At 43.5% G+C, this 20814-nt stretch overlaps 1 protein-coding gene across 2 annotated transcripts in view; it reads left to right on the top strand.

Moving 5' to 3' along the window:
- TESC (tescalcin) overlaps positions 1–20814 on the top strand; it is a 30586-nt gene that overhangs the window by 5583 nt on the left and 4189 nt on the right. The window contains exons 1-4 of one of the 2 annotated variants that reach the window (XM_067473253.1): positions 14373–14507; positions 17576–17645; positions 18862–18942; positions 19619–19758. In XM_067473253.1, coding sequence (XP_067329354.1) covers positions 14486–14507; positions 17576–17645; positions 18862–18942; positions 19619–19758 — 313 coding nt within the window. In that variant the 5' untranslated portion in view covers positions 14373–14485. Of the gene's footprint in view, positions 1–14372; positions 14508–17575; positions 17646–18861; positions 18943–19618; positions 19759–20814 lie in introns of those variants that run through there. The other variant, XM_060785478.2, reaches the window with a different exon arrangement.

Raw genomic sequence — 20814 nt, 5'->3', positions numbered from 1 at the left:
CACCAGCTGCAGGGTCCTTATCTGAGTGAAGCGTCAGGAGTCTAGTTTTCGGCGCCAAAGCCTAGGCCCCGGAAACTGGATCCTGACATGGATCTGGACATGGTGTACATTCCAGCGATAGGAGTCATCCCACCAGGTTTCCGTAATGCCTATGATATCATATTTGTGGTGTTGTGCTAAAAGTTAGAGTTCGTCTTGTTTATTTCCCATGCTCTGTGCATTAGTGTAAAGACATGTGAGCCCCTGAGACCTTCCCCTGAGCTGTTTAATTGGGATTCTTGGGATTACTCCAGGGAGGGGAGAGCAGGAGTGCTCAGCACATGGCAGTGTGATGCGCATTTGCGGGCAAGGGAGAGCATATGAGGCTGGAAGGAGGCTTGCACCAGCGAGTCCCTTCAGGGCACGGGGAAAAGCGCCCACGTGACATGGGACTGATATTGTTGATGGGGTTCAAGGGGCTGTATGACTGTAGGTGAACTATAAATCCCAGCAACTACAACTCCCAAATATTAAGGTCTATTTTCTCAAATTCCACCAATGTTCACATTTGGACATATTGAATATTCATGCCAAGTTTGGTCCAGATCCATCATTGTTTGAGTCCACAGTGCTCTCTGGATGTTGTTGAACTACACCTCCAAAATTCAAGGTCAATGCCCACTAAACCATTCCAGTATTTTCTGTTGGTCATGGGAGTTCTGTGTGCCAGTTTGGTTCAATGCCATCGCTGGTGGAGTTCAGAATGCTCTTTGATTTGTAGGTTAACTACAGTATAAATCCCAGCAACTACAACTCTCAAATGACAAAATCAACCCCACCAGTATTAAAATTTGGGCGTATCGGGTATTATTTGTGCCAAATTTGGTCCTGTAAATGAAAATACATGCTGCATATCAGATATTTACATTACAATTCATAATAGTAACAAAATTACAGTTATGAAGTAGCAACGAAAATAATGTTATGGTTGAGGGTCACCACAACATGAGGAATGATATTAAGACATTGTGGCATTAGGAAGGTTGAGAACCACTGATCTAGAGGCTGAGACTTGGAAACTAGCAAATCTTCTCATCCAAGTAATGAGTTTTTATTGACTTTTATCCACTGTGTCTAGCTTAGCTTAACCTGGTGTGACACTTTTAAATTTACCTTCATTCGTTTAGTCCCCTTTCCATTTGTTAAAAGAAAAGCCTGCGGGCTGAAAGACAGAAAATGAAACGCAAGAAACTAGTGCTGCGATAGAAAGTGATGTTGACCAAAGATGCCTTCTGCTATGCTGTCGGTGGACACTCCGTGTTTTAGAGATACTGAAGCATGCACTGCATTCTTTGGGCTGGAGTTTAGTAAGGAACACATTGGAAAGATGTGGAAGTATTTTCCTGAACTGCCTGATTACTCCCGCTTTCTGTGGATGGTGCTCTTCCATAAGCTACTAATGAAGGATTGGCCCTTGAACAATGATGGTGCGTCTACACTGTGGAATGAATTGAGCTCGATACCTGTGGGAATACGGGAGATGTAATTTGGGGAGGCACCCATCACTTTGGGGCAAAAAAGGCCGAAGACTGTCAAACCAATTCCCAGCATTCTGCATCATTGAGCCATAGCAGTTCAAGTGATGTCAAGCTGTATTGATTCTATAGTATAGATCAGGCATTCTCAAACTGCGACCCTCCAGCTGTTTGGGCCTTCAACTCCCAGAATTCCTGACAATTGAACAAGCTCATTAGGGCTTCTGGGAGTTGGAGACCCAAATAGCTGGAGGATAGTTTGAGGATACCTGGTATAGATGCATCCAGAGTTAACCAGGGATTTTGGGGACCAAACTCTTGTTTGCTCGCGAATAAAATAAAACTGAGCCTTGAGTCAGCCATTCCTCTCTACTGGGCAACTAACATGGGGATCCCTGTCCATTTAGAGAGAAGAGGAGAAGACTCAGAGGAGACATGATAGCCATGTATAAATATGTGAGGGGAAGTCATAGGGAGGAGGGAGCAAGCTTGTTTTTTGCTGCCCTGGAGACTAGGACGCAGAGCAATGGCTTCAAACTACAGGAAAGGAGATTCCACCTGAACATTAGGAAGAACTTTCTGACCGTGAGAGCTGTTCAGCAGTGGAACTCTCTATCCCAAAGTGTGATGGAGGCTCCTTCTATGGACGCTTTTAAACAGAGGCTGGATGGCCATCTGTTGGGGGTGCTTTGAATGCAATTTTCCTGCTTCTTGGCAGGGGGTTGGACTGGATGGCCCATGAGGTCTCTTCCAATTCTATGATTCTATGATTTAACAGTTGTGTTTAAGAAGGAGTTTCAACAGGTGTTGCTTGTTATCTGGCTGCTTGGAAAGCAACACCTGCAAAAATGCCTCTTCTACACAAGAATCAAAGTAAGTAAGAGCAATGGGCCACATGTGGCCTCCCAATGATCCATTGTTCCCAGCTCCAGAGCTGTGAATCAATTATGAGATTTATGAATTAAAAGTAGATAAGGGGACTGCATAATATCATTTAAGGGAAGCAGACTAATGGGAGACATAACCACCAGGCAGGGAGTTAGTTTTGCAGATTAGGCCTTGTTTTGCCTGTTAGTCTTGTGTTTTGGGCAAGTGTGTTTATTTGTGAGTTCAATTCTTGTGCTCACATTGTTATTTTTAGCCTGTACTTAGTTATGTAGTAGTAGGTTATACATAGATGTGTAGTTTTTAAAGCAAGTTATAATCTAAAAATACTGCCAGTCTCTGGAACCCGTTTACTAGTGCTGGAGACTTCAAAGGGCAGCAATAACTATCATCATCACTTTTCAAGGACCATTAGCTACATGATTCTCATTCCTCTCTCAAAGTCTTACAAATAATAATAATAATAATTGTTATTATTATTTTATTTTTCTGCTTCTTGGCAGGGGGTTGGACTGGATGGCCCACAAGGTCTCTTCCAACTCTATGATTCTTACCCATCTCTCCTTATTGCTCGATGGGCAGTAATAGGAGGTGGGTTAAAGTTATGTCAACTGTGGTCCGAATGCCTTTGTTATGAACTAGTTCATCAAGAAGTAAGTTAATTCTTTTGGACTTGCTCAGTGCTGGCAACAAACGTTTTGCTACCTGTGAGAATGGACATTCTACTACACTGCAGAATTCAGTTTGGCACCATTTGAACTCAATGCATTGGTGTCATTGGAGTTGTAGTTTTGCAAGATTTGTGGCTGCCTCTGCCAGAGTCCCAGTGCTTCACCAAACTACAGATCCAAACGACATCCCCCGGCCTTGCTTACCCTAGTAAGTAGACTAATAACCATCCCTTTTATAGTTTTTCTTGTATTTTTTCTTCTGCTGCACCAATCTAACATGACTGCTCCTCTGGGAGATGTGTTTTCTTCCTCCCAATTTCCAAGGGAAGTTTGATCAGCATCCTCCCTGCTGATTTTCCACCGGCTCATGCAAATCTTTGTGCTTTGGACGGCTTCTGGGAATTTCATTACTGCTTTGCTGTGGCCTGTTTTGCTTTTCACTGCGCTCTGGTTCCCTATTGTTGTTGGCCTTTTACACCTATAATGGATTGTTTTGAAGCTTTAAGCCATTTGTGGAGCCTGGATGACAAATACATTTTCCTTAGCCTTTTAATTGAGCTGTAACCCCCGCCCTGCTCAAAATTAAAAACAGGTTAAAACATACAGTAGTTTGCTTTTCTCTGAATCTACTGGGAAGGGCAAGATTGCATCCCTCCCCATTGCTGATTAAAATCCAAATTACTTCAGACTCAGTTTGCAGTAATGGATGGAAGGGTGCATTTGAGACCACTTTAACTGCTGTAGCTCAATTCAGTAGAATCCTGGCAGCTGTAGTTTGGTGAGGGCTCAGCCCTCTTTGGCAGAGAAGGTTCAAAAAGGTTTTGTCAAGCTCCAGCTCCCAGGATCCCATAGCATTGAGCCATGGCAGTTCAAGTGGCCTCAAACTGCCTTGATGGTACTGTGTAGATGCACCCAAAGCGATATCTAGTTGCAAGGACCATTAAGCCAGTCATAGAAGTAGAGAGGGTTCATTTTAGAAGTATCTGTGTTGTTGTTATTATTATTATTATTCCACTTTTTTCTCTTGACTGAGATATAAAGCGGCTCACAGCATTAAAAAGACCAATAGTCTAGGTTGTCAAGTGAAAGAACGAGAAAAGCAGAATTCAGAAGTGATATGAGTTGGACTGAATAGCCCTTTTGGTCTGTCCTATGATTCAGTGGTTCTTGTCTATTTCAAAACTGCTGGTTTCCTTGGGTCATTTTGACATTGAAATTTAGCTCATCATTACCTCTTTGGGTTTTTTTCTTCTTCTTACAAAACAGCAGCCACACATTGGGAAGTCTATATGTGAGTAAGGAACTTAACTTGTTGAATGGTGATTTCACTCGCGCACACACACACACACACTCATAGAGTTCCTAGGGAAGGGCTTATGTATCTTAGATAGCTGTAACAAAGAACTTGGCCTCCTCTGAGTTCAAGCATTTGAGAGCTTATCAGGGTTTAAAAGTAGAGCTGGCACTTTTCATTTAATAGCTTTGGTAATTTCCACTTACTGAAATAGCCCTTTGTGTGCGAGCGCTGCTTTGGTTAGCTTGACTTTTCTGCCAAGGTCTCATCAGTTGTTATTTTTTAAAATTATAGCCTGTTCTTCCCTGAAAACGAGGGGGCAGTTCACAACTGGAACTCCCACCCACCCACCTCTTGCTCAAGTCTAATCCCATGTGCAAATCAGTGGGTGCATCTCCACTGTAGGATTAATGCAGTTGGACACCACTTGACCTGGCCTGGCTCAATGCTGTGGGATCCAGGGAGTTGTAGCTTGGCAGGCCTTATTGAGAGTGGAAGGCTAAAGACTGGATAAAACTACAACTCCCATGCTTCCATAGCATTGAGCCAGGGCATTAAAATGGTGTCAACCTTCATTCATTCTACAGTGTAGATGCACCCAATGTGGCATACTGCAGGCTTGGGTAGCAGGAGATAGGTCTAGGTCTACTAAGTGATCTCTTCAATTTGCAGTGGATCATCAAGGAGAAGTCTGTAAATGAAATGTGTAGCAAACATGAAGTTCCCCTTTTTATGGTTTGTACTGTATTTTATACCTTTTTGCTATGTATATGCCAATAAAGGTTGATTGGATTGGATTGGATCATCAAGGATTGTTGGCTACTAATCACCTAACAATATTGATGGCATGATGCTTTCCCCCTATTCTTAACAGACCTGCTAAAATTAAGAAAGCTTAAAGGTGAAAGGAGTGGATTCGTATGTGAAAGTATTTGTGCATTAACTCCAGTATTAGAGGTGAAAATAATCCGAGCCAAATGCATTCTCTGGGTTCCTTCATCTAAATTTGATGTTGTGATGGCCTCACTCTTGAGTGACTATGAATATCAGGTAGAATCATAGAATAGTTGAAAAAGACCACATGGACAATCTAGTCCAGCCTCCTTCTGCCTCGCAGGAAAAGCACAATCCAAGCACCCTGACAGATAGCCATCCAGCCTCTGTTTAAATGTCTCTGAGGAAGGTGCTTTCACCAGACTCTGAGGCAGAGAGTTCCACTGTTGAACAGCTCTCAGGTAGCTGACTAAAGCTTATCCCTAGACCTAGCCCATATCCTTAAACTAATTAATTAATGCCACTTTGAATCCTGTCCAATTAATGCCACCTTAAATCCTGTCTTGGGGGGGGGGGAAGCAGGACATCAATTTGATAAATAAGATATAAAGTGCAAAGGGCTTGCAGTAATGAAGCAGTGAGAAGAGAGTGAGTAAACTTTTCTCCTTCTGAGGAGGTTCTGGCAAAAGCAAACTGCTGCAGCCTCTCCCAGCTTGCACGCTGGGAATAGCTTTTGCCTCGGCTACCCCTGTTTTCATCAGTCAGGTATTTGGAGCTCTTCTAACTCCTTCAGCTGCTGTGCTTAGAATTACGGATCTGTTTTCCATCCTGCTCCATCACCACTGTACACGGCAGGCACTCCCCTAGAGCTGTTTCTTTTGCAGGCACCTGTTGAATCGAGAGATACTTTGGGCTTTTTGTTATCTTCTTCTTTTTTCTCCCCTTTCAGCTGATGAATAATTCCAGCAACAACTGTATCTTTCTGGAGCTGTGTAAATGCCATGTTGTTATGAATCCAAGAGATGTTCTTTCCAAAAGATTTGAAGAGATTTTCTGGTGTATTCAATTGTCACAGAGGCTCATGAAATACAGAGCCTTCTGGGAGTGAAGCGTTGTTGCCATAATTACATTATTTTTTATTGCTAGCGGAGTACACCTGCAGTGCCTGGGTTTTGCCTCATTTCCCCAGTGGGGTCCCAGAGGCCTTCTGTTTCCCTACGTCCCCTCTTTGCAACTTCAAAAAAATCTCACCAGCAGTACCTCCTATTTCCACTTCTCATTTTTTGTCATTTATTTACATTTCAGGAGCCTGTTTCCCTGTGTGTTTTTTTTTTTTCTTGCCTTGGTACCCTCTGCAGAGATGCCTCCGAGAGCCCACTCCTGCTTTTTTTTCTAGCCCTATTTTAAAATGATTTCTTTGTGAGTTATGGTAGCCCCACCCTGTGTACTTTGAGAAATGTCATCCTTTGGGATTTATTTCTGACAGTTGAATTTGAGGTGTCCAAACACAATGTCCTGATGGGTTATGGCCAAAGCCTCATTTGTACTTCTAGAAGGGAGAAGGAGAGAGATGGATAGTGTGGGATTTTGCTATGAAACACAGCACTGCAACTTGGATGCTGGTCAGAAATATTCTGTTTAATTTGGAGGTGTCTGTTATGGCTGCCATAGACAGATGGACATATGCACGCACATTCTCTTTTACTTTTACTATCTTGGCGTTTTGGTAACCCTTGTTCTGAGGTTGTTTGGGGCATTGATTCAGAAAATTGTATTGGATAGACTGCATCTGCTCTAGTTTCTTAGATAGGGTTATCCTGGTTTTCTGTGGGCAAGCAGATGACGACTGGTAGGTGCCATGTGTCCTGTATCTCCAAAACTAGAGCTGATAGGGGGAAACTGGTGCCATTTTTGGAATCCACAGGTCACATACACCCAGAACATGGCTAATATTTGAGGCACTAAAATATCTGTTGGCCAGTGGTAGGTGATATCAATACTTGATGGATGTCCATGGTGCAACTATGTTAGGCAATTGTTAAGCAAATCCAATAGCAAATAAATACCTGCAGGCCCCATAAGCCCCAATTCATTGATGCCAGCTCACTCAACTGCTCAGCTCCTCAACCGCAGAAGCAATGACTTGAATAATTTTGAAGAACATCAGCTTCCACTTTGATTGTCCACTTGCTGGTACAAAGTGAAGGTACACAAATTGGCACTGTTGACCATGGGCTTCTTTCCTAAAGAAATTGGCATCTGAGTGTATATCGCAGGCATCAACCTGCCGTCATCCAATGGTTTGGGCCTCCAACTCCCAGAAGTCCTAGCTAGCTTGCTCAGTGGCCAGGAATTCTGAGAGCTGGAGGCCCAAACAGCTGGAGGGCCACAGGTTGAGGATGCTTGGCATAGAGAGAACCCCATAAGCCATAGGCCTCCACCCCTTTCAAGCCAGCATTGTTTCCTCCAGTGCAGTGCTATCAAACATGTGGCCCTCCAGATGTTTTAGACTTCAACTCCTTGAATTCTTGGCCATTGGCTAAGCCGGCTACAGCTTCTGGGAATTGGAGGCCCAAGCAGCTGGAGGACCACAAGTTTGACACCTCTGCTCTAGTGCCTCACTAGACTAACAATCCCAGGGTCCCATAGGACTCAGCCGTGATAGTGAAAGTGGAATCATAGTGCCACAATTGTGTAGTGTTGACGGGACCAATGTTTGCCTTGTATGCCAAGTTCCACTTGGTGCAGTTGTAGGAAAAAATAGCACAATTTCAGAAAACCTCAAGTCAGCTCAACCTTGGCTTAAAGTACCTGAGACACAGTTGACCCTCTTTTATGTGTAAGGATGGCTTGCTCAGCTTTTCTTTAAAAAATCTTTATTTTAATCCTTTTTTCCTCTGGGGATGAACCATATTTGCTGATGCAAGGTAGCCACAGTTCAGAAAGAAGCAAGGCAACAAAACAGACGTTGGTCTGATGACTCCTCCTGCGAGGAAAGGGGAGCGGATGCATTTCATGTCCCAGGCTACAATTCTTAGCACCTTGAGGGCAGACCCAGACCTGGCTTTGTCTTGGTGTTATGTAAATAGCAGCTTCAGGGGAGCCTCTACCTCCCCCCCCCCCCCGGACCCCATCTCAATTCATAAATGAATCAATAATCCCTCCGTTTTAGAGGGAGCTCATCTCTGCTCTCCCCAGATTCGAACCTGCGACCTGTCGGTCTTCAATCCTGCCTGCACAAGGGTTTAACCCATTGCACCACCCGGGGCTCCTCCCTGGCTATGATTTCACTCTAAGGGCCATTCTACACAGCCCTGTATCCCAGAATATCAAGGCAGGAAATCCCACATTATCTGAGTGTGGACTTGGATATCGCAGTTCAAAGCAGATATCGCGGGATTTTCTGCCTTGATATTCTGGGATATAGGGCTGTTTGGAAGGGCCAGAATTGATCAAATGCTTTCCGAGCATCCAGCACTTGCTCTGAATGATAATATTTTGTTCTTCCTGGTCTGAAGGAATTATATAATGTCCACGTCTGGTGTTCAGACACAAAGCACATTTCATATTGCACAGTGGAATTAGTAATGAATTCATTTGTATGTTTGGCAAGAAGAAATGTGAATAATTTCTAGGCTTGGTTGAGCATAGCTACTGGATAGACCACTACTAGGTGGGGAACATCGGATATTGCTTTAGAAATTTTCACTATCTTCGCCACTTCCCAATCCTGGGTGAGATCTTTACTAATCCTGAACCTTATCACAGAGAGATTTCAGATGACGGAAAAGGGTGTCCCTCATACATGTTGTAGAAATCACCCAATAATCAATTAGCAATTTTCCAGATTTTAAATGTGTGATAGATTTTTTAAAACTTCTTGGTGATAATCAAACTTCTGAGACTTAAGTATGGTTTTTAGGTCCAGGTTGTGAAGAAATCTGGGTATATTGGAATTATGGCTGTGTCTACCTAAAAATAATCAAAATACGTATTTCACGAATAACCCTAGAGAAATCTTTCCCCCTTTTGTCATCAGTGCTGGAGAAGTGTCATGTTGCTTACAGTCTTTTTCAGGACAACCTGGCATGAGGAGCCCTTAGCACGAAACTTGGCACTTCGGGCACATTAGAGAAGATTGGCCTTGTCTTTGCCAAAACCATCTAGTTCAACTCTAATTTGGATGGGTTGAGACAGTTTTCCTATTGTCCATTTGTTTGTGTGCAGTGGAAAGGTGTGTGCAATGACAACAATGATTTTATAATATTCCTCTCAGCCCCTGGTGGTACAATGTGCTGGCAGGACTGCTGACCGTAAGGTTGGTGGTTCAGATCCGGGTAGCGAGGTGAGCTCCAGCCTGTCAGCTCCAGCTTCTCATGCAGGGACAACAGAGAAGCCTCCCACAGTCTAAAGTTGTTCCTAACACAAAAAAGGATGTTTCCTTCTTGATATGAGAACCATCCTGACTTAAAAATAAACCCTCAGAAAACCACTTCCAGGCATTCCTAACTAATGTTGCAGATAGTCCTAGTCTTGCATTATCTGGGTGGAAACCAGAGATTCACTAGTTAGCAAAAAGCTGGCATGAAAAGCGAGTCAGCTCTCATCACCAAAGATGTGTGGGTGAACAACATGCCCCACATCTGTGAGCAGAATTGTGTTGCAACAGGTGTTGTTATGGCTCTCTACACCCACACAGTGTCTCATATGCCACATGACATATGTCTGCCCCAAGGCTATGGCAAAAATGCTCTTCAACCTGATAAGCTAGAAACATCTTTGGACAAAGACAAAAACTGTCCCCCAGACATCAGATTCTACAGCAGACTCTGTACAGTCCATCAGGATGAAGTGTTTAGCTCCTTTGGTTCCTCCAATGCAGGATGTGAACATGGATGGCAGCCTCTTCCTTTCCTCATTCTCTTGGGCCTCTGAGCAAATGGATCTGCTTTCCTGTAACTGAAAACTGTTCTAATAAGAGCTTGCAACTTGTCTTCTCACATCATCCTCCAGATACAGAGCAGATGGTTGACAAACTAAGCAGAATGGGAGGCTGTGCCAGCATTGGAAAGGAAGCCGCACGAGGTATCGGCTGCGTTCTCTTCAGAGGAAAACAAGCCCCCTCCCCATTACGCCAAATTTGTGTTTTTTCTTCTTCTACATTTTGACTTGTGTCTTTTACATGCCTACCCTTGCTGTAGCTCTGGCCATCAACCAGGGCAGTGCTACTCAAAGTGGCGATACATGGATCAATGCTGGACCGCAAGCCATCAGCTGCCAGTCCTTGGCAAGTTTCCATGAGAAAAGAACAAGTTATGGCCAATGGGCACAAATGCAGCACCAGTCCCTGGCACAGTCCCAGCTGCCAATCTCAAAGATTGTTTTGCTTGAGAGGCATGTCCCTGAGGTTCCGTTTTAGATACACACAGTGTAGTTGAACTCTCAGAGTTTATTTATTTATTTCCGGTATTCCTATCCCATTCTTTCTCAACCCCCGAGGGGGGACTCAGGACGGCTTACATTTGGCAGCAATTTGATGCCACTACATATAACAGAGCAATATAATAATAATTAAAACAATAAGTAAAACATTCACTAAAACAGTAAAAACCAGTATTAATAGCTGTATCACCATTCCAGTCAATTCCATATCCAACGTGCTATCTATGTCTGTTGTCCAAAAGCCTGGTCCCAGAACCACGGCTTCAATTTCTTCCTAAATGACAGGAGGAACGGAGCCGATCTTACCTCATTGGGAAGCGAGTTCCACAGGCGCGGGGCCACAGCCGAGAAGGCCCTGTCTCTCCCCGCCAGATGTATTTGCGACGCTGGCGGGAGCAAGAGCAGGGCCTCCCCGGCTGATCTTAAACTGCGAAGTGGTACGTAGAGGCAGATGCATTTGCACAAGTAAGCTGGGCCAGAATCGTGTAGGGCTTTAGAAAGTGCTTGAAACCAGCACTTTGAATTGAGCTCGGAAGTGGACTGGCAGCCAGTGGCGCTGGCACAAGGGGCTGGTATGCTCCCTGTATGCCGCTCCAGTTCGCAATCTGGCTGCCGCCCATTGGACTAGTTGTAATTTCCAGTTAGCAATCTGGCTACCGTCTGTTGGACTAGTAATTTCTGAACAGTCTTCAAAGGCAGCCCCACGGGTTGCAATGTTAGAGCTTTTTAAATAGCAGGGATGAACACATTGCCCTGTTCCTCTGGAAGCTTGGGGTGGGGGGCTAAGAATATTCCTTCAAAAAATGCATTATTACAATCCCTTTTGGAATGTGAACTGTGACAGGATAATGAGTGTTTGGGGATGGCTTGATCATGAATAGGCAGCTAAGATCCATTGACATTACAAAACAACGCTGCTCTCGATGTAGGTGAACATTGTTAGAAATGATTTGCTGATTGAGATTAATACAGCTGCCTGCACTTTTTAATGTCGTCTTCTGGTAACAGCCTATGCTTATATCAAGTTATATAGGAGATACGAGGGTTGAATGTGGCAGGTACTCCCCTGTTCAGTAGACTCTACAGTTCCATTTTGGTGGGAAGCCTTAGCATTGAACGGTTGTGTTGTTAAAGTGCAAAGTATGGACCCTGCACAGACAGTCAGTCAATGCGACTTAAGCAATGTGCAGTCATTGAATTCTTAACAGCAGAAGGTGTCACCCCAAAGGAGATTCATCAGAGAATGCAAGCTGTTTATGGTGATTGTATTGATGTGAGTACTGTGCGTCGCTGGGCAAATAAGTTTAAAGATGTTGAGGTGGGAACATCTGACTTGCACGACAAACAAAGAGTTGGACGTCCTGTGACAGCAACCACCGAGTTTCACAGGCAAAAGGTTGACAGATTAATTCAGGACAATTGTCATATCACTCAGAGAGAAATTTCAAGCATAATTGGCATTTCACAAGAACATGTGGGTCACATTATTGCTTTTCTTGGCTATCGGAAGATCTGTGCACGATGGGTACCCAGGATGAGAGAACTGTGTGACGAAGGTTGCGGAAACAGAGTGTCGACTTCTTTCGTGACGGCTTCAGAAAACTTGTTCATTGTTGGCAGTAATGTATCCAATTGTCTGGTGATTATGTGGAAAAGTTAATATTGGTAGTTAAAGAACACATTCTAAGGATTATTTCTGCGTTTGATTTATTAAAATATTCCCATCCAAACCCAAGTAACGAAGGTGGAGGCATTACTTTTCATTCAACTCTAGATTTTACTGTACAAACATGCATAGGATTTCATAGAATTGGAAGATACTGAAACTCTAAGACTTCCAGATGACTGTGTTGTTGAAGGTTTTCATGACCAGAATCACTGGGTTGTTGTAGGGTTTATTTGGGGGGGGGGGGGCTATATGGCTATATGTTCGAGAAGCATTCTCTCCTGACGTTTCACCTGCATCTATGGCAGGCATCCTCAGAGGTTGTGAGGTCTGTTGAAAACTAGGAAAATTGGGTTTATATATCTGTGGAATGATGTCCAGGGTGGGAGTAAGAACTCTTTGTCTGTTGGAGCTAGGTGAGAATGTTTCAATTGGCCACCTTAATTAGTATTTGATGGCCTGGCAGTTTTTAGATGTGCCCTGTTACTGCCTGGGGAAATTCCTTGTTGAGAGGTGATTAGCTGTTCCTGATTGTTTCTTCTCTGAAGTTCCCCTGTGTTTGAATGTTGTTCTTTAATTACTGTTATAATATTTGAGGGTTTTTAAAATACTGGTAGCCAGATTTTGTTCATTTTCATGGTTTCTTCCTTTCTGTTGAAATTGTCCACATGCTTGTGGATTTCAGTGGCTTCTCTGTGTAGCCTGACATGGTGGTTGTTAGAGTGGTCCAGCATGTCTGTGTTCTGAAATAAAATGCTGTATCCAGGTTGGTTCATGAAGTGGCTGACATCTCTGGTTGGATTAGTCTGCAGTGCCTTTCATGTTTCTTGATTCATGTTTGGGCAATGCTGCATTTGGTTGTCCCTATGTAGACTTATCCACAGCTGCATGGTATACGGTAGACTTTTGCAGCGGTGAGAGGATCCCTCTTGTCCTTTGTTGAATGTAGCATTTGTTGGATTTTCTTGGTGGATCTGTAGATGAAAGGCACTGCAGATTACTTCAACCTGAAAAGTCAGCCACTAACAAGCCACACCTAAAAACTGCTAGGCCATCAAGTGCTAATCAAGGTGGCCAATTGAAACATTCACATCTACCTCCAACAGACAAGAGTTCTTTCTCCCAACCCGGACCTTCCACAGATATATAAACCCGATTTTCCTAGTTTCCAACAGACCTCACAACGTCTGAGGATGTCTCCCATAGATGCAGGTGAAACGTCAGGGGAGAATGCTTCTAGAGCATGGCCATATAGCCCAAAAAACCTATAACAATCCAGTTTCTAAGTGTGCCTCTACACTGTACAATGAATGCATGTTAACTACCATTGCTCAGTGCTATTGAAGTCATGGGAATTGTCGTTTGGTGCAGCGCCAACACTCTTGAGCAGAGAAGACTTAAGACGTAAAACAGGATTGCATAACATTGGTCCATGGCAGTGAAAGTGGCCTCAAGGTGCATTAATCCTAGAGTGGAGATGCACCCTTGGAGTCCTCACAATTCCTTCTCTGAACTTTCTTTCTTTCTTTCTTTCTTTCTTTCTTTCTTTCTTTCTTTCTTTCTTTGTCTGTCTTCTGTTCCACTTGTCCCACCACTCTTTGGAAAACCTCTTTCAATTTCTGCAGGGCCGAGTTCCTGTTTATGATGCTAAACCCCCAAGTTTATACAAGTTGCTTTTTAGAAAAGAGCACTGAACTAAGCTGTAGTTCCAGCTGTTTAAGGCTTGTTGGTGGGCAAATTTTCCATGACAAGAATGATATCAGCCAGTGAGAATGTCAAACGTCAGTTGGGAATAGAAAAGATTTAGAACGTGACATCCAGGGAAATTATCCCCCCTCTTTTTTGTGAAAATAAAGGAGGCAAGAATGGCAGCCAAATTCACATTGTGTCTAAAATAGCTTTACTGCATAAAGGTCGTGGGTTGGAATTTGGAGCATCTGTAATGGAGCCCAACTCCAGCAATCCCAACAGAATCAGATGGTGACATTTCTACTTGTGGGTGGGCATCTTGGAAGAGATGCACCAAAGGCAATCCCCCCAATAATCTAACTTTGTGGCAGGGGGAGGGAGGAGGTTAGAGGAAGCTTGAAACTTCCCCTTCACTGGTGGACTATTTGTTTGCATCAGGTGGAAATCTCTCATTCTCGTCTCTGGGAAATTGCAAGGAGCAGCTGGACAGGGATCACAACACGAAAGGGTTAAGTCCCACCACCGAAGATGCCCTTTTCACATTTCCTAGATGTGCCATTTATTTCCAGAAGGTACCAAATCCATCTGAACATATTTGACAGGAATTGAAAAAAAAACATGCCGAGGATATGCATTCCTTGCTATGAATTGCAATTGTACAAGCCCAACTGATTTGATACATTTTGATGGTTTTGATCTGCACATAATATTCTACTCCTGGTCAACAATGTGCTGCCCCCTATAACTCATTTTTCTTTTTTAAAAAATTGATACATTTTGGAAACAAAACAGCGCATACTATACTCAGGTATAAGTTGACTTCAGATATAAGTCAAGGGCAAATTTGGGGGGCAAAATTACGAGTTTTGAAATGACCCATGGATAACTTAAGAGTCATTCCACAGAAGACTGCCTCCATAATTTCTCTGCCCAATATTAAGACTAAAAGGGATCAGTGCTTCTTATAGGTTCTCCGCAGATGGACTAGCTGTTACCTTTTGCCATTCTGCTCCGAGAAGGATATGGTTCCTTTTCCTGTAAGAGTTAAGAAGCAATATTCATATTGGGTTGTTGTAGGTTTATTGGGCTGTATGGCCATGTTCTAGAAATATTCTCTCCTGACATTTTGCCTGCATCTATGGCAGGCATCCTCAGAGGTTGTGAGGCTGTTGGAAACTAGGAAAATTGGGTTTATATATTTCTGGAATGATATCCAGGGTGGGAGAGAGAAATGTTGTCTGTTGGAGGTAGTTATGAATATTTCAATTGGCCACCTTGATTAGCATTTGATGGCCTGACAGTTTTTAGATGTGCCCTGTTACTGCCTGGGGGAATTCCTTGTTGAGAGGTGATTGGCTGTTCCTGATTGTTTCTTCTCTGAAGTTCCCCTGCGTTTGAATGTTGTTCTTTATTTACTGTTATAATTTTAGAGGTTTTTTTTAATACTGGTAGCCAGATTTTGTTAATTTTCATGGTTTTTCCTTTCTGTTGAAATTGTCCACATGCTTGTGGATTTCAATGGCTTCTCTGTGTACTCTGACATGGTGGTTGTTGGAGTGGTCCAGCATTTCTGTGTTCTCAAATAATATGCTGTGTCCAGGCTGGTTCATCAGGTGCTGTGCTATGGCTGACTTCTCTGGTTGAAGTAGTCTGCAGTGCCTTTCATGTTCCTTGATTCGTGTCTGGGCAATTCTGCGTTTGGTGGTCTCTATAGGTAGACTTGTCCACAGCTGTATACAGTAAACTCCTGAAGAGGTGAGAGGACCCCTCTTGTTCTTTGCTGAATGTAGCATTTGTTGGATTTTCTTAGTGGGTCTGTATGTTGTGTTTCTTCATCAGCTTCCCTATGCGGCCAGTGGTTCCCTTGATGTATGGCAAGAACACTTTTCCTCTGGGTGGATCTTTGTCTTTACTCTCGTTGCTTGTTCTCGGTCTTGCAGCTCTTCTGATGTCTGTGGTGGAGTATCCATTAATAATAATAATAATAATAATAATAATAATAATAATAAACCTTTATTTGTACCCCGCTACCATCTCCCGGAGGACTCGGTGCGGCTTACAAGAGGCCAAGCCCAAATACAATAGTCAAACAATAGCAACAACAACAACAACAAAATAACTCAAAAATCAAAGCAATAACGTTAACAACACACAATGACTCAATTAAAAACAGTGGCAGGGCCAAATGTAATAATAAAGTTAAAAGTGCTGGGTGTGACAGGTGGAGTGTTTGGAGGGGGGTGGGCATGTAGATAACCTAGATCTCTGATAAAATGCGTTGGGACATAATGCTAGGAGTTTCCTTATTCTGGAAAGGCACACTGGAACAACCACGTCTTCAAGCTCCTCCTAAAGCAGTGCTGGCTCCATTACTGATCCTCTGAACGAGCCTTATTCAGCCTTCAACAGAGACTTCCCTGGGTGTAACACAATTCATGGGAGACGCTTACTGAATCATGAATGGATCAGAGCTTTTTAACCCTTTGCTGGCCTTTGCTGCCACTTGGAAGGCAGCATTTAGCTTAAATCAGCTGCAATGGGAGGTTTAGGTGGCTTCTTGGGTTTCCAGGGGTGTGTCTTTCTGGGGCGCTGCTCTCGCCAGACACACCCAAATGTGAGTTGGGCTATAGCAAGTCATGGTAATGGATTTCCAATATTGACCCAAGTAGTTATCAGCTTGTGGGGGAGAAAAGAGCAGACTTGGAGCATTGTTTGCATAGAGAGATGAAAATGCAAACCCAGCTTTGGTGTTCATTGAACAAGCTGTTGACACGTTTGTGCTTATTAGATTGGTTGTCTGTGGCTGGGAGCAAAATTCTGGTGATTAAAGGATACTGGCAATTGAGGGATGGAGAAGGGCTGTGATATATTACATTTTGATTTTGCCCAGAAGGCTTAGCATGACCATGGGAAATTCATATTGCCCTGTTTTGTTTTGTTTGTTTTTTGTTTTTGTTTTTTGGTCAGGAGCGACTTGAGAAACTGCAAGTCACTTCTGGTGTGAGAGAATTGGTCGTCTGCAAGGACGTTGCCCAGGGGACACCCGATATTTTGATGTTTTACCATCCTTGTGAGAGGCTTCTCTCATGTAACCGCATGGGGAGTTGGAGCTGACAAGAGGAGCTCATCCACGCTCTCCCCGGATTCAAACCTCTGACCTGTTGGTCTTCAGTCCTGTCGGCACAAGGGTTTAACCCATTGCACCACCGGGGGTTGTCCTCTACCTTAATAATACCACGTTTGCTGACCCCTTTGTGTTTTGAATGAGACCTGCCCATCTTTCTCCTAGAGGAGAGGTATTACCTAGGTCCAGGGACATGTCATGAAAGGCCAATGGACATAGCTCTTTTCCTTTAGTTTTATGGATTTTTACTTCCACAGAAATACGACTGTGATTTTTTAAAACTGGGGACTAAATCCAATGGTTACTCTCAACACTAGAACACTTCCATTGAAATAATAGGATTGACATAAATGTTGATTGGGAAGTCACTAGTCTGCTTCAGGCAGCAAAACGTTATGGGCCAGACCTGTTGGTGGATCATTACTAGAAAGTTCAGTAGATTCCATGATGCCAAACACTTATCCTAGGCTATTCTTGAGTTTATTCACCAAAGGCTCGTCTGCTTTCTCTCCATAGTCACTACGGATCAAATTGAGAACCTGCACCGGAGATTCAAGCAGCTGAGTGGGGACCAACCAACAATCCGGTGAGACATTGCCAATTCCTTTTCTTCTTAAGTCTAACCATGTTCAGAGATTTAGACAAAGCCCAAGCCAAATTCAGACTGGCTCTATCATTTTGCAAGACTGGTTATGCACTTTATCTTGTTTTTCCCCCCATTTGTTGTTGTGGGCCTTCAGTTTGCTTCCAACTTTAGGGTAATCCTAATAAGAGGTTTTTTTGGCAAGATTTCCTCGGGGGGGGGGGGGGGTATGTTAGCCTTCCTTGAGGCTGAGAAAGTGTGACTTGCCTAAGCCCACCCAGTGGGTTTTCATAGCTGAGCAAGATGTGAACCCTGGCCTCTGGAGCCAAATGCTCAAACCACTAGGCCATGCTGACTTTCAGTGGCCTACTACAAGGTGGCACAAGAAAAAGGGGAAAATAAAAGGTAATCTTTAACTGATTTATCTATTTTTTTGAAATTCAACTTCTTTCATTTACTTCATCCTGTTTTTATGCTGGAACAGGCTGACACATTGCTGCCTTTGAAAAAAAAGTAGCTCAGCAACTCCCCCAGCAAGCCTCAAAGGCTAAATGAGGGGCATATGTGGCCTCTGCTGGTGTTGATCAAGGCCTGTTCCAGAGTCTTTTGCCTGGGCTGGAGACTGGCTTGCTAATAAATGAGTGCTCATAGTTTAATTAGATGTTTTTCCCTTTGAGCGAAGGTGGCTCTAACGCCCAGATGGCCCTCTTTCACCTTTCACATTGTGCTGCTGCTTTGAGATCAAGGTGCCCTGGTCTGGCATAAGACAGGGAAGGAACAGTTCTCTAGTTCTTGTTTCTTCTGGAGCACAAACTGGTCTTTCCCATGAATCCAGTGCAGTGCAAGAAGGCCAGCCAGGAATGTAGTATGGGGTGGGGAGCAAGAAGGGAGGTTTCAGAATTTTAGGGAGATAGTTAAGCTGTGAAGGGCTCTGAAGTTGAAGGCAGGACACATGGGTAGGAATGATGATAATGAGAGTGGTGATGATGATTTTATTTATTACCCACCTCTCTTAATGTCTTAAGCAAATGGCATCTGATGTGACTTGGGACCTTGAATATTTCCATGGGCCTCGAGTCTCAACAGAGCTAGGTGCAGCAACCTGTTTGGTGTCTGATTTGAGGTCCTCTTCACACCACTGGGGTAGATTTTGCCTTCCTCAAGATGCCACTGAGTCCCGAGGAAGCTTTCTCACTCCTTTGCCCCTTTGCCTCTGCAGCAAGGAGAACTTCGATCGCATCCCTGACTTGGAGTTCAACCCAATCCGGTCCAAAATTGTCCATGCATTTTTTGATAGGAGGTAAGGTAGTGGGAGCTTTGTTTCCTTTGAGTAACGTTAGAATGACAATATTGCCTTGTCTAAAGCAACGCATGAGTATGAGGCGTTCGTTAGCTATTTTACACATCCCCGGTATCATTTCTTTCTCCTGGGTTTTTAGCAAAACAGTATGCCCCCCCCCCCAATCAACTGATTCAGTCTATCCACACCCCAAAAAATACACCACCCCAATATTTGTGAGCCTTTTTAGGTCTTTTAATGCCTTTCTATGCTATGCTTGCAGCTCAAGTATAGTCAAAGTATAGAGTTCTTTATTACCCATGGTTTTAGATATCCACATGTATGTCTTGGAACGTATGCCCCCCCACCCCCCACCCCGTCATACTGTAAATTTAAACCTGTTCTGAAGTGTTATTTTTGTCCTGATCCTTGCACATGTTTATCATATTTTATTTTACCTAATTTTATTTATGTAGCCTATACTATTTTTAGTGTGATATGCTACCCTGAGCCCTTCTCGTCCCTGGTTTTTGGGAAAAAAGAATTCCTTCCCTGGAACAGACATTTTACTGTCCTCTTGGGATCTGTCAGACATCTCCACAAAATTGTTAAGTCCATTTTCTAGGGTTTGTGGGGAGATTTTCTGATCTGTGCAGAAAAAAAATCCTGTGTGCACTCATTTCTATCATGTCTCCAGGAACCTGCAAGAAGCCTCTGTGGGGCAGGTGGACGAGATCAATTTTGAAGACTTCCTGACCATTATGTCTAACTTCAGGCCCATTGAGATGAATATGGATGAAGAGCAATTGGATCGCTTCCGGAAGCAGAAGCTGAAATGTATGTGGCTCCTCAGTTAAGACCTGGGCAGCTGGTGGCCAGAGCCATATAATGTACTGACCCCTAATAGGTTCCATGCCCTGGAGAGCTCCTTTGGAGTTCAAACCAAATCCCAGAGTGGAACCACTGTCCCATTTTCTTGCCACGGGTGTGGGTGGCAGTGAGGACTGAGCTCTTATTCACATTGGTTGCAGTCCAACATCCATTAGTATAGCATAAATATCTGCATGCAGAGATCCACCAGGCTAGCACTACACAACCCACATCCATTTATAACAACACTGTACACCACATGTCAATAACTAAGTTCCACTGTGAGATACTCAGCGCCAGTGTGCAGTGCTCAACAGTAACATTCCCCATTGCTGTATGTGCACTTGACTTCTGCATTGTATTGACTAATTCTCCCCACATGCATTGCATGTGTGATGAATGGAATGCCAGCCATTCTGTGCTGAAGACAATAAGGAATGAATATAAATTGAGAAATGATGGAGGTTATCCCCTTGCCTTCGTTCCCATTTGCTTTTGTGTCATCATTTTTAAAGTGGTGTTTAAACTTTGGCTTTTAAAGCCAAGTTTTTGTAACCTTTTGATAGGCTGAGAATTGTGAAGAGCTGCCATGTTTATATCCTGCCCCTTAATCCCAACGGTTCTCAAGGGAACTCACATAAAGATGTAAAAAAAAAATTCACAGAAGGCCAGCATACAAAACAAATCACACTCTTTCTTGACTTCACTTGTCAGGGGTAAGTAGCTGTTGTTCCTGGGATGTCATGGCTGACAGCTCCCATCAGCCCCGGCCAGCAATCTCAAGGGGTAAGAGAATGTGGGACTTAGAGTCCAAAAGAGGGCAACTGAAAGCAGTGGTCCAGGGCCTGGGGCCAGTCATTGGCTGGTGGTCCATGGTGAGTTTCCAGGAAAGAAACAGATTGTGTATCATTGAGGTCGTTAATCTATCAAAGGTTCTCGGTAAATTTATAAGATCAATCCATATTGCAGGCAAACGTCTTCTGAACAATTCTGGTCAGTAAAACTTTAGGATATGAAAGTAAG

This window comes from Anolis sagrei, chromosome X (genome assembly GCF_037176765.1).
Source record: "Anolis sagrei isolate rAnoSag1 chromosome X, rAnoSag1.mat, whole genome shotgun sequence".
Taxonomy (NCBI): Eukaryota; Metazoa; Chordata; class Lepidosauria; order Squamata; family Dactyloidae; genus Anolis; species Anolis sagrei.
This window is presented reverse-complemented; position numbering and strand designations above follow the sequence as displayed.